Genomic DNA, 24,286 nt, shown 5'->3' on the forward strand with positions numbered 1-24,286 from the left:
ATTCCCCCCAATCCCATGTGCTCCAATTTTGTTCACTAACCTCTTGTGTCTATCAAAAGCTTTCTGAAAATCTAAATATAACATATCCACCGGTTCCCAATTATTTATCTGCTAGTTACATCCTTAAAAAACTCCAACAGGTTTGTTAAACATGATTGCCCTTTAATAAATTCATGTTGACTCTGCCCAATCCTACCATTATTTTCTAAGTGTCCTGTATTATCCTTTATTATTGATTCTAGCATTTTCCCTATGACTGATGTTAGACTAACAGGTCTGTAGTTCCCCATTTTCTCTCTCCCTCCCTTCCTAAATAGTGGGGTTACAATTGCCACCTTTCAATCTGCAGGAACCATTCCAGAGTCTACAGAATTTTGAAAGATGATCACCAATGCATCTACTATCTCTGCAGCCACCTCTTTTAACACTCTGGGATGTAGTCATCAGGTCCAGGGGATATTTCTACTTTTAAGTCCCATTAATTTCTCTTGTACTATTTTTGTTTTTACTAATATTAAGATCTTGCAGTTCCTCATTTACACAGGTCCCTTGATTCTCCATTACCTCTGGGAGGTTTTTAGTATTTTCCTCTGTGAAGACAGACACAAAGTATGTTTAGTTGCTCTGCCCATTTCCTTATTCCCCATTATAAATTCTCCTGACTCTGCTTGTAATAGACCCACATTTATTCTCGCTAATCTTTTCCTTTTTGCATACCTTTTACAATCCATTTTTATGTTTCCCGCTCGTTTACTCTCAAATTCCATTTTCCCTTTCTTAATCTTTTTCTTGGTCCTCCTTTGCAGAATTCTAAAATGCTCCCAATCCTCAGGCTTAACTTTTTTTTGGCAGCTTTATATGCCTCTTCAATCTAATACAATCCTTGATTTCTTTTGTTAGCCACAATTGGAACACTTTCCTTGCTTGGTATATGGGGATTGGGTGGGAAAGAGGAGTTGAGGCAGATCAGTCATGATTGTACTGACTGATGAAGCAGGTTCGAAGGGCTGTATGATCTAATTCTGCTCCTATTTCTGTCCTCATGTTAATCTCTGGGACTTCCAACCCGGCAATCCCTTGAAACCCAGACAACTCCATCCCGTGTGCATTTATGTATATTTGTTGGGTAGTCTTGTGTGGACTTGCAGGTTTGTAAAGGGGTTGTTTGGAACTGTTTGCCAGCTTTAGCAGCAGGTTGTCATCTCACCCCATGGGTCATGGCAGGTGAGGTGTTTGCCCTAGGAAGACCGAAAAACAAGAGTGGGAGGGCGGGGGAAGGAGAAGGAAAACAAAATCAGGGGACAAACACATCCATCCCATAGAATTGTTGGGGACCATCTTGACAAAGGTGATATTTGGAGACAACTTCTCCTTCAGCACCGACCTTACCACCATTGCAGAGGGGTTACTTCTCCCCTTCCTTTCCAGCGGCCTCACCTAGGGGTACTGCTCCACACTCCACTCCCACACTTATGGTATGTATTTCCACCATAATCAATCACTAATTAATCTTCAGCAAATAACCAGAAATTACAGTCAACTAGGGGAAGGAAGAGAGGGTTGGTTGATGTCTGCACATATCGGGATGAGCTGCTAAGTCTATTTTGTATGTTTATGAAGGAAGCACTGTGTGTAAGTGGCCTTACACAGCCACATTTCCAGATCTTGTTGGAGGAGGATTTAATTGCAAGAGCTGACAGCAACTCAGTGACCTAGAAGCACAGTTGATGTATAATGAGGGCAGCTGAGCCAGACTAGCCCAGTTCAAGGCTGAGAAATCATAATGCAGTAGCAAATTTGGACTCTAACTGCTGCATTAATTAACTGAACTAATTATCTAAACCGGCGTTATTTTAAGGTTAATTGCCAGTAGGGGCTCTTCCGGCAGCAACTGCATCAACTGTGTTTGAGCAGCGTTCCATTGGGGAATCAGCAGTGTGAATGTAATCAGCACCTGTTTCCAAATGGATTCAAATCCATCTTGAAATAGTGCAAGTGAAACAAGTCATGAGAACGCAGTCGTAGAATGGAAGGAGTGTCCAGGAGCACTTCCTGTCCAGACTACCATTCCCCACACAAAATATGTGCAATTATAAAAAAGTGATGTTTTTAATTTTTTTTTTTAATTCTTCAAATTTCCACCCCTAACAGAGGAAACCATTCCCAATGGCATCCATGGCGTGGTATTGCATGATTCAGACCAGGAAGTGCCCAAGTAAGATCCCTGGTCAGCACTGAAATTGCTGATCTCAGACAGGGCGGCAGTAGGGGCACCACAAACCGGCCTTAACCACTGCCCCATCCCTCAATTTAAGAAAGGAGGCAGAAAGGAGACCAGCCAAAGTTCATTGCTCTCAGTCACTATTATCTCAAGCCTGAAAGAGTAAGTGCACAGATACAAGTGAGGATAGGAAGAGTGTCAACTACCCGATCATCCCTCATTGTCATGCAGGCCCCCACCTGCCAAGACTGAGGCACACATTACTTCACCACATAAACACTAAAACTTAGAACTGTGGCTGGGAAGAAAAGAGGACCTATCACAAGGAATTGCCAAGCCCCTGACTGGAAAGACATTTGCATGCTGGCACAGTGTTGGAACAAGGGACACAGTCCTTGCTTCCCCAATACACAGAAGTGGTCAGACCAGTTTAGTCACATGATTAACTAGCTGTTTGAATTTGAACTTGCTGAAAGAAACTCAGAAAGCTGCTTGCTCCTGGACTGAGAACACCTCTCTCTTGTCTGCTCCCATCTCTTTCTCACGGAACAGAAGACCCATTGAAGATACGTGATCTCAAAGAGAGAAAAGTCTCCTACGTGAACAAGGTTTAAGAAGAATACTGGGCCCCAACGAAAATAAGAGCTGTCTACAAACAAAGACTCTACGGCGAGCTGGAAACACAAACAACAAGAAACCCCCTTCAGAGACTGCCTCAAACCTATACCTTATTTTTCTATGCTCTTTTCTGTCCCTATTTGCATGTGTGTATCACGTGTGCATGCTAGCGTGGGCGCGTCCCATATCCGTAGGTGTTAACTGAATTACAGTTTAAGTTTAAGATTTAATAAAATTTCACTTTTTTTCTTTAAACCGAAGAAAGCTTGTTTATGCTAATTTCTTTGCCTTATAATTGGAAAGTGGTGAACAAGGATTCAGCAAGGGGGAGCCCAAAACACAGTGTGTTTAAAATTAAACCCTGTTACAATAAGACCAGGTGAAGACAGTAAAAGACCCCTAGACACCTTTCTCACCTGGTCGTAACATTCATCGAAAGTCTGGTGACACAAAGACTCGAACCATTGTGGAACCTACCCTAGCACTTCAGGAGAGGGACACACAAACTAGAGGGGAAAAGGAATGCTCTTGGCTTATGGATCCCTGGGCTTAAACTGTTAACTCTGGTATGGTGATAGGTTATCCAGAAACTGCATTGCAATTCATCCAGTTAGTCAGAATAGTAACCCATCAGACACACAAAATCCTTTACAGTCTCTCTTACCATGGGAATGTCAAACAGCAGCTCCAATCTCTTAAAGCCTTCTCCACACTTCCAGAGTCTGATTTTGGAATCATGTGAACCTAAAATCATAGAAATATTAATAGGCCTGTTAATTACAACAAAGATGTGGAAATCACACTCAGCAGCTTGCTGTCTATCATATAACACCACATTCTCAGTTGTGTTGTAGCTGTGAGATTTGCAGCTATCCGCTATCGTGCACACTTCACTTAAGTACACTGAAAATATGAAAAATAGTGGTAATGCACAGCAAGCTGAGTCAGCGTCGGAAAGACAAAGACAGGGTAATGTCAATGAGACTATAGGTAAGAACTGAAGGACCCCGTCAAAACATTAACTTGCCCAGTCTCTTTCTGGTGCTGAATGAGTGCTGTGCATTCCAGATATCCAACCTTTTATTACTCATTGGCTCCTGGTCAGTGGGACCAAAACTGACCTACAGGTGCATATTTAAGACAAGTGAAGTCAGAGATCAGGAAAATGTTACATTCCTGGAATGGTCACTGCTTTGCTGCCGAAGCACTGAAGTCTGATGTCAGCAACCCTGGAATGGGGAATTCTCTATATTCTGAATAAAGCAACCTGGGTCGCTGAAATATCTGCAGAACACGGGTTTAGCCACTTCTAGTAGATGAAAACTAACAGACATAAGGAACATTAAACTGTATCTCACAGCTTGAAGCACCTGAGGCTACCAAATCACTGTTCAGCAACGCTGCCACAGAGGTAATCCAATTTGGCTGCTGTATCCCTGGGTCTCCATGGATACCATGAGCTGTCCTGACAGTCACCAGAGGCTTCTTCTTAGTAACTGTCCAAAGGGCCAAGGAGCTGGAACACAGCAAGGTCAACAGATATAAAATTTAATAGCCCTCAATGCAGGCAAAAAGATTTGTTTCAAATATTTGTTTTAAAAAAAATAAAAGCTGGATAAAAATCCAACACTTGAGGCAACAAACGCACCCATCGTCGGCTCCGGAAACCATGTATTCCTCATTTATCAGTTGTATGCAATCAATGGAACTCCTGGGGAGCAAACAAACATGCACAGTTAGCACGCTGATACACAGAAAGGGAAGTGATCAGAGAGGGCAGCCAGTTTCTTGGGGCTTTTCCATCGACATTGGGAGATCAGCACTCAGCTGCAAACCTGTGACCTCGAGTCAGCTATTGCGGATGGGGCGCTACTGGAGCATTGTCTTCTGCTCCTACTGACCATCACTCTCGTGACTGAGGGGAGGCAGAAAAATTAGTCAGGGTTTGGGCCCTGGTGGAGGCATGGAGTTCATCTCCTTTATGCTGTCAGCTTCTTCAGGATAAAGCAGTGGGAAAACTGCCCTCCTGCTGGCAAAAGCACATTAACAATATGAAGGCATATATTGTACAGAATCGCTTTAAATGGAAGTTGTTGTGTACGTAAGCTACTGAGTAATCTGCAGTACACCTCTGCCAACCCCCCTCCTTAGTTAGCAATACAAGAACTGAACAGAATTACTGTTAGAAAGTTCATACTGGAATAACCTTTAAAGTTTAACTCTACTGCAATGACAAGTACATTTGAAACTTGCTACATTGACTGATTCTCCACAGAAGTGACATGCCCTTTATACTACAGTGCTCTCCTTTATTCTGTATATCAACTACCTAACACTCTGCAACACACTTCGGTACCCCCAAAGTTAGCAATGCACTTCCACGACCGACCTCACTTGCATTCCACTCCTCCAGCCTCTTTCCCTGCACAGACCTACATCCCATTGGTTATGCACATCCTTGACTGACAACAAATTGAAGCTATTGCATCAATGCTTGGTGGCAATAGATGGGGCAAATCAAACATTTGAGATGTTTTAAATCATCAGTACTATGCTGTAAAGTGAGGTAATCCTGCCACTTTATGAATCATTGGTCAGACCATATTGGACTACTGTGTACAGTTTTGGTGGCCACATTACAAAAAAGATACTACAGCGATCTCGAGGAAACAGAATGATTAAGCAATTGGATTATTACATAGAATATACAGCACAGAAACAGGCCATTCAGCCCAACCAGCCCATGTCAGTGTTTACACTCCAGTCAAGCATCCATCCATCCTCTCATTTAACTATCAGCATAACCTTCAACTCCCTTCTCCCTCATATGTTCATCTAGCCTCTCCTTAAATGCATCTATAGTACTCACCTGAACTACTCGCTGTGGTATTTCTCACCACTCTCTGGGTGAAGAAGTTTCTTCTGAATTTCCCCTTTGATTCCTTGGTAACTATCTTACATGGATTGCTTAGAATTTTACTCCTAGGAACACTCTGTGTCTACTCTATCAAAGCACTGCATAATTTTAAAGATTATGAGGACATGGGCTGGGCACGTATTCACTGGATGAGAGCTAGTGTGGTGATAACTTTTTAACATTTTTGAAGGAATTAGATAATGTGACAATGACCAGCAGCTTCACCTTGTCCCAGACAGTAGAACCAGAGGACACAGCCTATGCTTGAAGAGGGTAACTTCAAAACTCATCTGCAAAAACATTTTAGTGAGTGAGTGGTAAATCTAAGGTACAGGCTCCTTCGAGAGATGGTGGAAGTATTGATTCAAATACAAATTAGATAGTTTGCTTCCATAAAATTATATTTTGGGATGCAGTATATGAGCAACTTGAGACGTGAAGTATTTTAAGTGAAGTATGTTAGGGAGAAAACAGTAACTGAAACTGCATTTCCCAAAGTTCTCCATCACCGATGCTTTCCTCACCTCATTTCTGGACTATTGTAGACTAATTGATAGAGATTGATTAGCCAACAACTCCAGTATAATTGTATCATGCACCTACCAGGATGGCAGAAAGTGAACAAGATGGACCTTGTTCTTATTTTGTCCTGCAATTCCCATGTTCCCCAACCTATCAATTGGCAGCAATATCGGAACTCAGGAGTAAACGCAATGACAGCTGCACATGCAGCCATTTAAAAGCTCTGAACCACAATTTTTGTCTCTGGCTGTTAGACTCCCCCCTTTTAAACAAAGATTTCTGTTTTTGGCAAGATGCCGTTTAAAGTTACCTTCCCTGTTCTCCTTCAGTAGCAGAATTCTGCCAACCCCATCGCTTTATAATTGTACTCGAGCCCTTAACAGGAGTGTAATGTTTGGATGCTGCTCTCCCCATTACATTCAGACAGAGAGCGAGTCTGCTTAAAGGCAATGGAAAGCTAATGTCAGGAATCACTGCCTTCCCCACCCTCTACATTTACATGACTAAAACCTTATCTGAACTGCAGTCACAGCCTCACATTTTCAAGGGTTAACAACACCATCAGGATGAGAACCAGGGAGTGTTTACAGCATGGACAGTGGCCAATGGAGGTGAGTCTTGTGTCATCTGCACCTCTTAATGCAAAAGCACATTAACAGGACACATCAGGCAAACTTCTCACCCACCTTACTTCAGTCTGTACAGTTCATTTTCATGCAAAGATTATCTAATTAGTGACATGCAGGGTCAGAGATAGATGGGGGAGGGGAAAGGGTGACAGAAAGCAAACTGCAAAAAATTTTCTGTGAAGCACAGGAGAGAGATAAGTCAAAATGATAACCAACTCGATCAGAAGCGAGAATAGATTTCACAGCACAATGCCAGCATCTTCATCTTCAGTGTCTCTCCTTCACTGGCACACAGCTGTGGAGATTAACCCAGTCAGTACTAAAGGTCCATTACAGCTTTGATATCTGCAACATTTGCAGGCTAACAGAAGTGATACTGTTTAAATGAGGCATCTCCACAGCCACTGGGAATCACCCAAAGGTGACCTCCCTAGACTGGGGTTGGGGTGGGGGTGGGGGGCCAAGAGTTCCTGCTCCTCATTGTCATGTAGTGATCAATGCTGGAAACAGCACATCAGACGAGGGCAGAAGCAGGGTTGGTTGTGACGACTTCCACACTTAAGCAGTCAGCTGGCACTGTAATATTAATTCATGAATCTTGCCAAGGAACAAGAGGGTGACCCAGGAAAATTCAATACCTTCAGAAAAGGGGTTTTATTTCTTTAAGTCCCCTGACCAAGTGACGATGATGAGTGACAGCATTGAGTCGGCAAGGTTACAGAGCTCAAGAGTGGGACTGAATTAATAGACTGTTGATACTGAAGCATCCCCAGGTTGATTGTATGTACTGATGTTAATTCAGACAGTCAGTGCTCAGTAACTGCATCGAGCTGTGTCTCCAAATAATGTCACAAACACTTGCATTCAAATAAAGCCACCCACAGATCAACAGAAATGGAGACTATGATGAGGACAAAGAGAACTTCTAGGAACCATTCCATTTTAAAACAGGTCATGAAGGTGAAGCTCTGGCATTTAAGACTATTAAGTACCAGCAGGACAATGCTGCACAAGTTGCTGCATTTACTGGACAGAAAGGAGAAACAAACCAGTTGTTTGAAGGTCACAATTTTGTAATTGGGTTTTCTGGCTGCTGGACTTTCGCACATAACTGGGCAATCACAAAAGTGCAGCACTGGCCTCTAGTGTTGGGCACCAGATCTCGGGATATGGTGGCAGAATTGCCACATTTATCTGTCAGCAAAGTCGGAGCTGTCACTGCTGGATGGTAAATGCAGCGTTAATCTTTAAATGACAGGTGCAAAGTAGAGAATTTTCACATTACACCAGAGTGCTCAGAGACCCAGCAGGTGTGAAATTGATGAACATTCTGCATCGAGACGAACAACGAAAGACAACCACTTGCAAAAGCGAGAATGGGAGCCATGGGAGTATGGACTAGAAACCAAGATTATAATGAACATGGAACTGAACTTAATCACAGTAAGAAAGTTAGCACTGGAAGAAAAATTTGCAGAATTAATCCTGCTGCAGACACACATCTCTGAACTAAAGCCTGGCTACCCGACCCGAACCCGAACGTGTCAGTTTCGGGTCGGGTGGGATCGAAATTCCGAGTCCAGCATTCAGGCTCGGATCAGGCTGGACCAGGACACTGCTTCTGGGAAGTCACAGGATCAGGCTTACCCATGATTCTCCACAACTCCAGCTGCAGGAATAGCCTGCTTCTGGAACAGATGAAGGAGATTTATGTCGGGTCAGGTGCGAAAAAAAATTAAAGGGCTTGGGTCAGGCTTTCATTTTATACTAGAGCCAGGCTTTACTCTGAACTCTGTGGACTGACTGACTCTTGCTCAAGAGAAGTGATGTGTCTTCATATCACAGTGCACTCCTTTACAATATAGTGTTGTAATGTTAGTGAGGTGTTAGACCAAGAGCTACATTCTCTGTGCTCTGAAAGGAGCAAAAGCATCTGGCTGCTGCTGGCTCCCATTTAATCCAGCTGCACTCAGGCCCAGCACTCAGCGCCACTCCCCAGCATGCATGTTGGAGAAGATTTACAGCCAGTAAATGAATCTAATTTAAAATAACTAGACAAAGCTTGTGCTCCACAATATATGCTGAGGTAAATGTACTTCAGCCAGAGCTACTGAACACGTACAACGTCCACTGACTCTCAGGCAGTGCCATACACCCTTTCTTCATACAACTTTTGGCCTGTGTGAACTGCATCAAGTTGCCAGGTTTCACATTTTCAATCCAATTAAAGAGAAATATCACACTTCAGAAACACCTCATTAAACGTTAACCTGCAATGTTTCATTTGTTTTTCTCTCTCTATTTCTCTGACTGTACTGGCAATGGTTCCTCAGTTAGCAGCCATCCTCCAGTACCATTCAACAGAAATGAACTTAAATGACAACAACTTGCATTTATTTAGCACTTTAATGTAGTAAACAATTCCAAGGCACTTCACAGGAGTGTTATCAAACAACATATGACACTAAACTACACAAGGACTGGTGACGAAAAGCTTGGCCAATGAGATAGGTTTTAAGGAGTGTCTTAAAGGAGGAAAGAAGGCTAGAGAGGCGGAGAGGTTTAGGGAGGGGATTCCAGAGCTTAGGGTCCAAGCAGCTGAAGGCAGAGCCACAAATGATGCAGTGATTAAAAACTGGGTGCGCAAGAGGCTAGAATTGAAGGAACACAGAGACAGTGTAGTGCTGCCTGTATGAAGGCTGCACATGCAAGCTCACGACGCATTCATGATTGTTTGTGCTATATTACTACTCACTCGTGACCATGAAATACAAGCTGTGCTTCTTCAACGATCTTCCAAACACGGACCGTCCGGTCTCTGCCTCCTGCTGTGACGCAACGTTCTCGACTAAGGCTGTCCAGTCCTGTGATGGCATCCTGGTGACCGAATCTGTTTGAATTGGGAAAAAGAAATGAAGGACAGCACAAAGCACCACTGCACAACACTGCTATGGGAGTGCTTTTCTGAGCTTCACTTTCTCCCAAGCTCTAAATTAACCAGCCTACTCAACTGAGGCAGAAGGTTGTGAGTTCAAACCCCACTCGAGATGGACCACAAAATTAAGGCTGACACTTCAGTGCAGTACTGAGTGCTGCACTGTTGGAGGTGCCATCTTTCGCATGAGAGGCTAAATCGAGACCCCATGTAACTTCACAGGTGGATATAAAAAGCCCATGGTACTATTCCAACAGCAGGGAAGTTTGCCCCAGTATCTGGCGAGTATTTATCCTGCACCTAAAACATATCATCTGGTCATGCATTTCATTTCTGTTTGTGGAGGCTTGCTTTGTGCACATTAGCGGCTGCATTTCTTACATTAGGAACATCAGAAATGGCGTTGAGGTAGAAGATCAGCCATGATTTAGTTGAATAGCAGAGCAGGCTTGGGAATTGAATGGCCAACTCCTGCTCCTATTTCCTATGTACAGTACAACAGTGACTACACTTCAAAAAAGTACCTCATTGCCTGTGAAGTACTTTGGGATGTCCCAAAATCACAGGATCACAAGTCACTAGTCTTTCTTTCTTTGCAAGGACTTCCTCCTTCCTGCATCCTTATTGCATTTAAATCAAGAATTGTCACACTGTTTCCTATAATAACTTCTTTTCCAGGACTTCAGATATGTGCACAACATTTCACTGAAGCTGGCTTATGGTGCTTTTGCTTACAGTTGGTGGCAATGCAAGTAAAATAAATGGCATTATGTCAGGTGGCTTGCCCCAGTCCCTCCACATAGAGCAACACCCAATATTGGTCCATACACATTGGTTTTAATTTTCCAAAATTCCCTTGATTCTGTAAAGGTCCCATCAGATTGGAAGATAGCAAATATAACTCCGCTATACAAGAAAGGAGGACAGAAAGCAGGAAACTACAGGCCAGTTAGCTTAACATCTTTCATAGGGAAAATGCTGAAATCCATTATTAAGGAGGTTGCAGTAGATCATTTAGAAAATCTCAGGCAGAGTCAACATGGTTTTGTGAAAGGGAAATGATGTTTATAACTAATTTATTACAGTTCTTTGAGGAAGTAACAAGCAATATGGATAAAGGGGAACCTGTGGATGTGGTGTACTTGGATTTCCAGAAGTGATCTGACATGGTGCCACATCAAAGGTTATTGAACAAAATAAGGGCCCATAGTATAGTGAGGGGGGGGGGGGGTAATGTAATAACATGGATAGAGGATTGGTTGGCTAACAGGAAGCAGGGAGCATGCATAAATGAGTAGTTTTCAGATTGGCAAGATGTAACTAGTGGAGTGCCACAGAGATCACTGCTGGGGCCTCAACTATTTACAATTTCTATCAATGACTTGGATAAAGGGACAGAATGTACGGTAGTTAAATTTGCTGATGACACAAAGATAGGAGAGTAAGTTGTGAAGAGGGCATAAGGAGTCTGCAAAGGGATATAGATAAGTTAAGTGAGTGGGTAAAGATATGGCAAATGGAGTATAATGTGGGAAGGTGTGAACTTGTCCACTTTGGCTGGAAAAATAGAAAAGCAATATATTATTAAGTGGAGTGTGTGTGCAGGACTCTGAGATGCAGAGGAATCTGGGTGCCCTAGTACTCAAAACATAAAAAGTTAGTATGCAGGTACAGCAAGTGATTAGGGTGGCAAATACTATGTTGTTGTTTATTGCAAGGGGAATGGAATATAAAAGTAGAGATGTTTTGCTACAGTTGTACAGGGCTTTGGCGAGACCACACCTAGAGTATTGTGTACAGGTTTGGTCTCCTTACTTAAGGAGCGATACAAATGCATTGGAAGTAGTTCAGAGAAGGTTCACTTGACTGATTCCTGGGATGAGATGGTTATCTTATGAGGAAAGGTTGGACAGGTTGGGTCTGTATTCATTGGAGTTTAGAAGGATGAGAGGTGATCTTACTGAAACATACAAGATCCTGAGGGGAACTGACAGGGTGGGTGCTGAAAGGATGTTTCCCCTTGTGGGTGAGAATAAAACTAGAGGGCACAGTTTAAAAATAAGGCGTCTCCCATTTAAGACCGAGATGAGGAAAATTTTTCTCAGAGGGTTGAGAGTCTGTGGAACTCTCTTCCCCCGAGAGTGGTGGAGACAGGGTCATTGAATGTTTTTAAGGCAGAGGTAGCAGATTCTTGACAATCAAGGAGTCAAAAGGTATTGGGGTAGACAGGAAAGTGGAGTTGTGCCCACAAACAGATCCGCCATGATCTTACAGGATGGCGTAGCAATCTCGAGAGGCCGAATAGCCTACTCCTCACTCGTGTGCACGGATGTTCATATAGGCCTACGCAGTCAATGCGGAAGGTCAAATACCCAGAAACAAAGTTACAAATACACAAGGGGCAAAAGTGAGGCAGTCAGGAAGACAGGCAATCAGGAAGGCAGCCTGTCAGGAGTGGGGTAGTCAGGGAATGGGCTGCCTGGCCTGCGAGAAAGAGAAAAACAGACCTGGACGCCAAAGGCTTGGACCCCTGTTGCAGTACATATATTTTTGCTTATGTATTTTTATTTACTGAAACCAGGGCAGATAAAATGGAAGAATGAGTAAATTAAAGCAGTCCTTCTGAAATCAGGATAAAAATATCATAAAGCTAACAAAAAGGAAACACAAGTTTCTTACTTTACCAATAAACGGGAGGTACTGCAGCAGAGATGTGCATACTGAAATATAGCTGACTGTTGCCTATACCAGACAACAGTCAAGATATTGGTGAGGTCAGAGCTCTAGAATTTTTTTATGCCCAGCTATCTGTTCGATAACCTAAAGGTCATAAACTTTCCAGCAAGTTTAAACTTGGCCTAAGAGCCAAAAGTTGAAATATGTTGAAAAGTGAATGGTAGATGTCACAGGCATAACCAAGTAAATGGGTACAAAAAAGAAAAAAGCTCTTGAAAAGTTGTTACTTCAGGAGAACAGAAGAAGCATCCAAACCCAGTTGGATGCCCCAAGCGTGAGCATGAAGTCAACTTAATTATGGCTTGTAGTAGAATAGGTCTGATGGACCCTTGTTAACTGTCTCCTAAGGTAGTGTCTAATTACATTTGCATGGACTTTTGACTAATAAAGTAATGGGTCAGAAGTGGGGATGTTCGTTGATGATTGCACAGTGTTCAGTGCCATTCAAGGCTCCTCAGATACTGAAGCAGTCCATGCCAGCATGCAGCAGGACCTGGACAAGATTCAGGCTTAGACTGACAAATGGCATGTAACATTTGAGCCACACAAGTGCCAAGCAATGACCATCTCCAACAAAAGAGAATCTAACCATCTCCCCTTGACATTCAATGGCATTACGCTCCAAACACCACCTTCCAAACCCGCAACATCTACCAACTAGAAGGACAAGGGCAGAAAATGCATGGAAACACCACTACCTGCAAGTTCCCCTCCAAGTCGCACACCTTCCTGACTTGGAACTATATCGCCGTTCCTTCACTATCGTTGGGTCAAAATCCTGGAACTCCCTTCCTAACAGCACTGTGGGTGTACCTACCCCACATGGACTGCAGCGGTTCAAGAAGGCAGCTCACCACCACCTTCTCAAGGGCAATTAGGGATGGGCAATAAATGCTGGCCTGGCCAGCGACGTCCACATCCCATGAATAAATAAAAAAAAAATTTACGATCGCTGAATCCCCCCCCCACCATCAACATCCTGGGGGTTACCATTAACCAGAAACTTAACTGGACCAGCCATGTAAATACTGTGGCTACAAGAGGCTGGGAATTCTGCAGTGAGTAACTCACCTCCTGACTCTCCAATGTCCACCATATACAAGGCACAAATCAGGAGTGTGATGGAATACTCTCCACTTGCCTGGATGGGTGCAGCTCCAACGACACTCAAGAAGCTTGACTCCATCCAGGACAAAGCAGCCGCTTGATTAGCACCCCATCTACAAACATTCACTCCCTCCACGACCGACGCACAGTGGCAGCAGTGTGTACCATCTACAAGATGCACTGCAGCAACACACCGAGGCTCCTTTGACAGCACCTTCCAAACCCGTGACCTCTACCACCTAGGACGACGACAGCAGGCACATGGGAACACCACCACCTGCAAGTTCCCCTCCAAGCCAGACAGCATCCTGACTTGGAACTATAATCGCTGTTCCTTGACTGTCACAGAGTCAAAAACTCCCTTCCTAATAGCACTGTTGCTGTACCTACACCACATTGACCTTGCCAGCAATGTTTGCATCCCACAAAAGAATTAAAAAAACTGATGTCTCATCTGTTAATCAGAACTGGAATCTAACAATCCCAACCTGATCATAAACCATTACACATTAAGCTCTGACTCCACACTGATGCCACAATACTCACAGAGTTTCAACGTAGGCGTTCTGGTCAACATTCCATACCTTGACGGAGCGGTCATGTGAGGCACTGTATAACTGATGCGTGCCTTTCCTAAAGGACAGGCCCTGAGGGAAGAATGGAGCAGTTAAAAGGAGGCCTTGCAAGAACTCAAGATACAAAAAGCTATGGGTGGGGAGCAACTTTAACCACCACTGGCCTCCCTACGCTTTAAATAAAAAACACAGCTTTTCTACATTTTCCAAAGACAATTTTCTCTAAATATTCTAGTGTGGACCCCTTTCCCACCACCACCATCCACCCCCCCCCACCCAGTTTGAGTCCATCTCAGGTGCTTACCTTAAAGTCTTAGGTACTGAACACAATTTCTTACATGAGCTGACGGGTTCACATGTCTTTGTAGTATTGTCTGCTTTTTGATCTGACCCATCATTCCCTCTCATCCCACCATGATGGCTGACACCAAAAACCAATTCCCCAGAGATCTATATCACCATAGCAATGTTGCTGAACATCTTACAAATTTACTGCTTCCCTGGGCAACTGGGCTGCCATTCCAATGCAAGTGTGCTAGCTTGTTTATTCAGGTAGTGTTCCATATATGGTTAGACCACAATCAAAAATCACTAGAGATTGCAGCGTCAATAGTATTCTCTCAACCATGATCAGAAACGTGCATTAAAAAAATACAGGCAAACCACAGACCCAAGATGGGTCTCTGGTACTGTCCCTGTAAAGTTATAATCACTCTCTGCCACTAGGGGGCAACTGAATACCATATCAGAGCTCAAAATGTACAAGAGGAGATTTCTATTTCAAGGCACAGCACACCAGCCAGTGCAGCAACTCTTATGGCCACCGTCACTTTTAAATACTCTCTCTGAACCTGGTCTCCTGATCAGAGCTGCCAAACGTCATCACTTGAAAATGAGCCATTAAATCCTCATGTAGTCTCGACACCTAACAACCCTCCTGCTGTTCGATTGGAATAATGGTTATAAAACTGGATACAACGGGCTACTTTCCTCACAAGTACCCAGGGCTTTATCCTGCAGTATTCCCTTAACATTTCCCTCTTTGTATTTGGACCTGGGTTTCAAAGTGTGCATATGACATGAAACTCAAACGTAATAAACAATGAGGAAGATAGTAACAGACTTCAGGAGGACACAGACAGGTGAAATGGGCTGATACATGGCAGATGAAACTTAACGCAGAGAAGTGTGAAGTGATTCATTTTGGTAGGATGAATGAGAGGCAATATAAACTAAATGGTTCAATTTTAATAGCAGTGCAGGAATAGAGAAACCTGGAGATGCGTTGAAGGCTCAAGGACAAGTTGAGAAGGCTGGTTAAAAAAAACAAATGCAATTCGTGGCTTTATAAACAGAAGCATAGAATACAAACATGAGGAAGTTATGCTGAACTTTTATAAATCACTGGTTAGGACCCAGCTGGAGTAATGTGTCCAATTTTGGGCACCACACTTTAAGAAGGATGTTATGGCCTTGGAGAGAGCGCAGAGGAGATTTACTAGAATGATACCAGGAATGAAGGACTTGGATTATTTGGAGAGGCTCAAGAAGCAGGAGTTGTTAAAAGAGCAGCGAAGGTTATGTAGGAATTTCAGAGGTATTTAAAATCATTAAGGGTTTTAATATAATAAATGAGAAACTGTTTCCAGTTGCACAAGGGTCTTTAACCAGCGAACACAGATTTAAGGCAACTGCTGAAAGAATCAGAGGTAACATGACAATTTTTTTTTGATATGAGATGTTGTGATCTGGACTGCACTGCCTGAAAGGATGTTGGAAGCAGATTCAATAAAAAATTTTAAAAGAGAATTGGATAAATACTTGAGTGGATAAATTTGCAGGACTAGAAGGACTAAGCAGTGTAATGGGACTAATTGGGATAGTCCTTTCAAAGAGCTGGCACAAGCATAATTCCCAATTCCAATACCGCACACCCCCAACATCATCCCATTCTTACTCACCGATACTGCATCTTTATGTCCTTTGAACGTGTAAAGATGTTGGCACGTGGCAGGGTCCCAGATCAAGATTAGCCTGTTTCTATCTCCTGTAGCCTACAAAGAAAAGCAGTTGGATCTGATACTGCACAGTACACCCACAGTACACTGCACCATATACGCTACCTAGTATACGGTCACATATACACTACCCATCATATTTACAGTACCAGTCACATACACTATATGCTTTAAATTTCAACACTTCACAGAACTGGCGAGATGTGACCGTACATACCTGGTGAGCTACAGTGTGAATGAGACAAATCACATCCATTGTGGCTGTATAACTCAATGCACTGGTAGTCACCTCATGAGCAGATAATTAGACTATATGCAGTGCCCAGGAACTGACATTTCAAATCCACTGAAAAGGAGTCCTACATGAAATCACCATCTCAATCAATTCTAGTGGTTAAGTACTTGCCCTCAACTTGGCACTGAATGGGCTACTTAACTTAGAATGACCATACGATGACTGGCATGGGTAACAGCAGATATCACGCTAGTACAGTAGGAAACACACTTATGAATTAGGGGCAGCTTCATGCTGCGTCTAACCTGTGCTATACCTGACAGGGGATATCATCCTTGGCTCAGTGGTAGCACTCTCAGGGTTCTAAGTTTCATTCCAGAAATTTCAGCACGCAATCCAGGCTGACACCCTAGTGAGGTACTGAGGGAATGCTGCACTGCTGGGGGTGCCATTTTTTAGATAAGATGGTAAACCGAGGCCCTGTCTACCTTCTCGAGTGGACATAAAGATCACATGGCACTATTTCAAAGAGGGAATTCTTTCTGTGCACAAATTAGATGCTGTGTTTCCTACATTACAACAGTGACACTTCCACAAGTAGTTAAGGATGTAAATGCGTGGAAGCAGTTTAGAGAAGCTAGTTCAGTTTGTTTCTACTGTGCCTACCCACTGTTTTTTTTCTTTTTTTTTCATGTTTGTGCTTGTGGCTGTTCGGTCTTCAGTCCATTAACACCCTATCTGTACTAATGCTTTGCCTTTCACCACACCATTAACTTATTGTTTACCGTTGCTTCATGACCTTCTGGTCAGCTGTTCTGTGACCTTGCCCTATCAATGCCTTCTTTTTTGTTATCTCTTGCCCCACCCCCCCGCTTTACTTGCTTAAAATCTTTTACATTTCTTATATCTGCCAGTTCTGAAGAAGGGTCACTGACCTGAAACGTTAACTCTGCTTCTCTCTCCACAGATGCTGCCAGACCTGTTGAGTATTTCCAGCACTTTTTGTTTTCATTTCAGAGAAGCTAATACCTAGAATGGGTGGGTTGTCTTATGAGGAAAGGTTGGACAGGCTAGGCTTGTATCCGCTGGAATTTAGAAGAGTAAGAGGCAACTTTATTGAAACATATAAGATCCTGAGGGGTCTTGACAGGGTGGATGTGGAAAGGATGTTTCCCCTTGTGGGAGAATCCAGAACTAGGGGTCACTGTTTAAAAAAAGGGGTCACCCATTTCAGACAGAGATGAGGGAAAATTTTCTCTCTCAGAGGGTCGTGAGTGTTTGGAACTGTCTTCCTCAAAAGGCAGTGGAAGCAGAGTCTTTAAATATTTTTAAGCAGAGGTAGATAGATTCTTGACTGGCAAGGGGGTGAAAGGTTATCGGGGGTAGGTGGGAATATGGAGTTGAGGTTACAATCAGATCAGCCATTATCTTGTTGAATGGCGGAGCAGGCTTGAGGGGCCGAGTGGCCTACTCTTGCTCCCAATTGATGTTTGTACGTTCATTGGCTGTAAAGTGCTTTGGGATGAGATCATAAAAGGTGTTACAGAAATGCAAGTCTTTTTTCACTTTCCTTCCTTGATGCTGCCTGGAGCATGCGCCTTGAGCACCAAACTCACAGAAAGAGGAAAAGCTTAACAATACCCTAACTGGACAGTGCAGGAGATGCAGCCACTCACCAGGTACTTGCCATCTGAAGAGATTGCCATGGAAAGTATGTGCATCGTGTGCCCCACATGTCGGTCTTCTGTGCCTTTGTGCCCTCCATGGATTGTGTGAACCTTTTTCCCACTGGCAACATCCCCTAGAAACATGGGTGAGACACAGCATCAAGCAATGCCCTCTAAACAAGGCGATTCTGAACACAAGCAGCAACAATAATGAGATAAAAACAAGAAATGCTGGAACCACTCAGCAGGTCTGGCAGCATCTGTGGAAAGAGAAGCAGAGTTAACGTTTCGGGTCAGTGACCCTTCATCGGAACAATAATGAGACATTGAGCACGAAGGGCCAGTCAAATCACTGCCTATCAAATTCCCTCAACAGCTTAGGATCAGCTGCTAACACAAGCCTATACTCAGACTGCATAAACTTACACTTAATGATGGAACAATCTTTGGATGCGGAGAATATGTATTTATCATCGGGGGACAGAACTAGACACGTGACTGGAAGCCGATGACCTCGTAACAGGCGAATCTCGGATACATCGGGAGGGAGATACTGAAAGAAGATAACAGGGTTACAGTCACATTCAAAGTACAAGAGGGATAAAGAGAGAGAGACACAGACACATCTGTGACACTGAGAAATGGGGGGGGGGGGGGGGGGGGGGGGGAAAAGAGGTTTTAAAATTTATTTTTAGGATGTGGATGTTGTTGACAAGGCCGCATTTACTGCCCATTCTTAGTCACCCTGCGTTGGGCCTTCTTGAACCGCTGCAGTTCATGCTCCCACAATGGTGTTAGGTAGGGAGTTCCAGGATATTCACCCAGTGACAATGATGTATGGCCAAGGCAGGATGAGGCGAGAGTTGGAGGGGAACTCGTAGGTGATGGTGCTCCCAAGACATTACTGTTCTTTTCATGTGTGGCAGAGAGGGAAAGGCTGGAGTTGCTGCACCTTGTAGATAGTACAGTGTGCTGACAATGGGTAATGGGGGTGAGATAGTGAGTCCAGTAAAAGGGGAACTGATGAAGTAGACTATTCTGTCTTGGATGGGGTCGACGTCTTCCAAACGCACCTGATGAGTGGCAAGATTTCTATTACACTCCTGACTTAAGCCCTGTAGATGGCAAAGTGGTTTTAAGGGATCAGTAAGTGACCCACTTAAACATGCATGATACAGGGCACAGCAGTAACATCCAGGCATTGCTGAATACATCTTTGCATCTCATTATGGCCAAGCTCAGCTGAATTCTGCATCACGAGTCTTACGCTACTGCCATTCCCTTTGGAACAGCCTGTCAATTCTGGTCAAGCAAGATTGACGGTCCAACCCTGTGTCACCCATGGTTTGGTAAGTATACCAATCAATGCCTTAACACACGCAGCAACAAAGTCTGTATTCCTGGGGCTGGTGGAGGTGGGGGGGGAAATGCTCTCAATACAACAATGGGCACTAGTTGGGGTGGGGGGGGTGCAGAGTGAGCTGCTCACCACAGCTGCCCTAGTGTATGAGACCTAAAGTCCAGTGTCAACACTTATACCAACAAAAATGTAATAATGAAGAGAAACCAGCTGTTAGATATTGCTCCACTCAATGTTATTGAAAATCCAGTGAGTGAAAATAGTTTTGTGCATATTACAATCGCAACTTTAAATAGCTAGACTTGAAAACAGAGGCTTTACCTTTGGTAAATGCAAGATACTTTTCTGCAAGAAACAGATTGGGCTGCTGTCCACAGGTTAACAATAAAAGTTTTCTTTGGAGGACAGCAGCCTAATTATAATATTAACACATGTAGCAGTTGGGAGACTGCAGTGTAATCTCCAATTGTCGTCATGTGGCAAAATAGCCTAGTGGAGATGTGGAAAGCTAAACAAAAATGCAACTGTTATAAGACAGGATTCCATTGTGAAAATGAACACTTTGTTAGGCTGATTTCTTCAAAGGAATTTCTAGAAGCAACGAGGTAAACAAACTCAAGTCATCCCAGTTGCAGAAATTGCAACAATCCCAATTCTGGTGTAAACCATTTCATCTAGATTTCTGCTTTTGTGAAGTACTTTATTTATAAATAAATCTGACGGCGGTAGCTTAGCCTGTACAAAGCAGTTTAGCCATGTAAATCTTTTCTGCCTTTTAAACTGAAAACTCAAGCAATGGGCATCCTACATGTTGTCTATTAAGACTAGGACTATGCTAATTCAGCAGGGGAAAATAAAAGATCCAGGTTTCAGTTCTTAAGTAGTAGAGTCTACTTGTGGAAACTGTTGCCATGCCACTTACATGAGGAACAATTGTGGGAAAAAGCCTAAACTGTAATGAGAACAGGTTTCCTCGTTTTAAACTCACAGTACCAAAAAGGACTTTAAACTTTTACTCACATCTTTGGCGAGAAGTCGTTTAAGTTTTCCCTTCTGTTCGAGCTGCAAAGGGATGACAAAAATCAAAAATAATTGCAAAGACATTCCATTGCCAAGGACACATTTTTACACTGTAAAACCAACCATATAGAAAACCTAAGGTTAACAATTGGTTGATTGACTTTAAGAGGTCCATGAACTGCATATTCTCTCACCTCTGTGGCCCTGCCAACTCAGGCAGAATTAAAATGTTTTTTTAAAATAGCGTAAGTCTTATACAAAACATATCAGGAAGTCTCTACCAGTAACTAGTCAGAGGCAGCACAAATCTCCCTAAAAATCAGCATAACGTGATACTGAACTGGTCACCTCATCAAGAGCCATAGGAATTGTAGAAAATTTGTAATTGTTGATGTAGAAGGTACTCGCCTGAAACCTTTTTTAAAAAAAGCTTCAGCAGTTGCTGTGCAATGCAACATCACACTATGCAGATTCATTCTGAACCCAGTTCTTACATGGTCAGCATAATACTGGTTTAAATCAAGGGCCACAATCCCACCCAATGCTGGAGGGTAATGTTGCAACACTACGTAACACGACACGGGCTCCTGCCTGTGATTCCCTGCATTGTGAGCCCCTGATTTCAAATGAACAGTTGTCAAAGAAGGTTCGTTCCTAAAAGGAAAAAGGGGAAAAAACTGTACAAACTGTGAAAAAGACAGAGATACTGAAACTTAGCCCTTCCAATTGTTCTATGGAAGTTGGCTTTGGAGGGTTTTTTCTGATACATTTTCTTTCTTTCCATTTAAAGGCACAGCATTTCTTACCACTTCCTCCTCCAGTCTGCCACCAATCAAGTCACTCTCAAACTGCTCCTCTTCTGCTTTTTCCTCTTCTGTAAATAAAAAAAGTCAGAATAAGGCAGCAGATCCCAGGACTGTTCAAAGGCAAGGAGACAATCGCCCATCAGCTGCCCCTCCCATGCCAAGACTATTTAAAATACAGCAGACCTGCTCTGCAACAAGATCCTCTGTAAACTGAGAGCACCATGCAGATGCACTTTGTAGCACCTATGCCTGCTCAAAGCAAGAACCTGGGCTGATTTTTCTTCAACTCCTTGGCACAAGGGCACGGAGTGCAATTGTTGCACCCCCAGTGCCGTCCAGCTGTGTCCAACCAGCTCAGCACAGACCAAGTACTGGAACCAGTGTGTATGACACAGTAACACACTGGGCGGTGTGTACACCCATCCTGTTGTGATAGCACCCAGTAAAGCAAAGGCTCGAAGAGCTGGAGGCTCTAAACAATGATAATGAATGAGAGGAAGATTCTTTGAAAAGTAGCTCCCCCAGTTTGAGCTGGTACTGGTTGCCCCCCACTAGGTGAACTGGAGAGTCACTCGCTGAACAGGGGTGATCACCTTCTACCTTTTTGCAGATGTGAGATCCGTACCTTCCCGGCGGAGTTGTTCCAGGTAAAGTTTAGCAAGTCGCAACTTCTTCTCCTGTGCTGTTTCCTCAATCTCCAACACTTCAGCATCTTTCTTATTGCGCCCAACGCTGTTGGAGAAGAGTTTAAATAGTCTTTTACTTTTAAAAGGTATGCGGTTGTGCGAAAAGCTTCCAATCTGCTCCCCACCACTTCTAGCTCAGTGAGTCATGTAAGGATTCATCTAGGTCTAGGCTGAGTTAGCTGGTCTTCACTCAGGGTAGGGGAGAGGAATGGGTTTACACTTGGGGTCAGTACCTTAGACCTGAAGGTGGAGGGGAGGAACGTGACAGGTATGGATAGGGTGAAGCTCCGATAGTCAAGGAGCCTGCAGGACTCCTCTTCAAGGTTCATTCATTAAGTGAGGCACTGGAAGGCACCCAGAGGCCATGAGCTTGAGGCCTGGAGACAACTGCCCCACACCAGCCTTTGCGTAGTCCTGCATAAATCAGCATCCATTGCAGAAAACTGGGGAAAAGATAAGGCTTCAAATCTAGCAATACATAATGATTTCTGTAATCTGTTCCACAGGGAAGCCTACACATGAGCTTGCAAGTTAAATAAAATACTGGTCCAATGAACAGAAGCAATTCTGCTTGAAGCTACAATGCCATCAAGCAAGTTAGTCTATGACTGGCATAGGGTAGGTTCCAACTCAGGGCATAAGCAGCCCCTTTCTCCTCATCCACAGGATTCAGACTAGGGCTTCCATTCCCTGATCTCCTCAGCCTGGAGTATCCTCCACGGAGGAGAGCAGTAAGTAAAGCTTAGGAGAAAAATTTCAAAAATAACATTAACACAGGTGGTCTTTGACAACTGGTTTATGATTCTCACTGACAAACCATGCAGGCTTGATCATGGGCATATTTATGCAAAAGCAGCTCCAAGGGAAACCTAACTGCTGCCCTAATGTAAATTAGCTCAATACCTTCAGCTCACTGACGACTTAGAGTGAGGAGGAGCAGCGCAATGAGCTGGAGTGGATGGGGGAGCTGGAGACGACACAAATGCCAGAGTGAGCTGACAGGGGGTACATGGAACAGAGCTCTGCTCATGCCTGCAACTGCAAGGAGGCGTGTACAGATCTGGGTTTTCCTACAGTGAACCTGTAGTTTAACTAGGGTCTGCTAGCTTCACGGCATTCTCTCAACAGGGACCGATTTCAAGTTCATTAAAGTGAGATATGGTTGCTTGCCAGTATTGAGAGATGCAGAATCACAGTGTGAACACTCTGTTACCTTTCTGTCTCAGAGTCACTGGAAATCTCTTCATTCAGTTTTGCAGTGGGTTTCTTGCGGACTTTATCGTCACCATCTTCAGCCTGAAAAGAGGGTACAAAATTAGATTTCTATGCTAAACAGAAGCGTTCAGGAACCTTACAATGAAAACAAAACCTTTGTTGAGTCTGAATGCCTCCCTCATGTCAAGACTTCCCTCACCAGTAAAACCAGACCATTAGCCCAAAACCTGTACACTGACAACAGGCACTTCACCCATTGTGACACTGCTACCCCATCTTTCCACAAGCACATCCGCTTCTGTGTCGTCCCAACTGTTTGGGTTGGAAACTAACTCCACTAGTATTAGTCCTGAAAGATCGACCCTGAGCTCAGCTGCAAACTCTGTATCGTATCCTTCCCAAGAGTATCTTTTCACCTCCCCATTACTACCTACCTCTGCTGCTTCCTCCCTTCACCTCCTGACACTCTCTCAATCACACCTTAGTCAGTTAGTTTTGAATCCTCCAATCGCTCACCAGGCTCCCAAATCCCATTGTATGCAAACACCAACTCATCCAGACCTCTGCTAGCCTGGTCCTAGCCTATAGTAAAGGTCATTGGTCTATCACTCCTAACCTCATTGACCTGCAGTGGCTCCCCGACTCTGAGCACAAGGACTTCCAAGTTACATTCGAAATCACAACACCGTCACGGGCCATTGAGACCAAACAGTCCATCATTGTTTATCCTTCACTCGAGCACTAATCCTAATCCCATTTGCGCGTTCTGTACCTATATCCTTTTCTTCCCTTTTCCTCCAACCATCATTCGAACCTATTCTTAAATATTAAGATGTTCTCTGCTTCAATCGCTACACTGGGAGCGCATTCCAGTCTCACAACCTTCTGTATAATAAACTTTTTCCTGTTCTCTGTCCGAAATCTCTTACAACAATCTTGTATCTATGTCCCCTCATTCTGGACTCTCCATTACTGGAAACAATCTGTTTCTATCTACTGTTCTTTCGTAGTTTTAAATA

At 43.6% G+C, this 24,286-nt stretch overlaps 1 protein-coding gene across 2 annotated transcripts in view; it reads right to left on the minus strand.

Moving 5' to 3' along the window:
• Nucleotides 1-24,286, minus strand: part of rrp9 (ribosomal RNA processing 9, U3 small nucleolar RNA binding protein) — a 37,024-nt gene that overhangs the window by 7,392 nt on the left and 5,346 nt on the right. The window contains exons 2-13 of one of the 2 annotated variants that reach the window (XM_068051383.1): nucleotides 23,266-23,348; nucleotides 21,992-22,098; nucleotides 21,367-21,434; nucleotides 20,561-20,602; nucleotides 18,607-18,733; nucleotides 18,190-18,314; nucleotides 16,222-16,314; nucleotides 14,232-14,332; nucleotides 9,663-9,797; nucleotides 4,488-4,550; nucleotides 4,210-4,355; nucleotides 3,504-3,583 (exon numbers count right to left, since the gene is read on the minus strand). In XM_068051383.1, the coding sequence (XP_067907484.1) occupies nucleotides 3,504-3,583; nucleotides 4,210-4,355; nucleotides 4,488-4,550; nucleotides 9,663-9,797; nucleotides 14,232-14,332; nucleotides 16,222-16,314; nucleotides 18,190-18,314; nucleotides 18,607-18,733; nucleotides 20,561-20,602; nucleotides 21,367-21,434; nucleotides 21,992-22,098; nucleotides 23,266-23,348 (1,170 nt within the window). Of the gene's footprint in view, nucleotides 1-3,503; nucleotides 3,584-4,197; nucleotides 4,356-4,487; nucleotides 4,551-9,662; nucleotides 9,798-14,231; nucleotides 14,333-16,221; nucleotides 16,315-18,189; nucleotides 18,315-18,606; nucleotides 18,734-20,560; nucleotides 20,603-21,366; nucleotides 21,435-21,991; nucleotides 22,099-23,265; nucleotides 23,349-24,286 lie in introns of both variants that reach the window. The other variant, XM_068051382.1, reaches the window with a different exon arrangement.

Source organism: Heterodontus francisci, chromosome 19 (genome assembly GCF_036365525.1).
Source record: "Heterodontus francisci isolate sHetFra1 chromosome 19, sHetFra1.hap1, whole genome shotgun sequence".
Lineage (NCBI taxonomy): Eukaryota > Metazoa > Chordata > Chondrichthyes > Heterodontiformes > Heterodontidae > Heterodontus > Heterodontus francisci.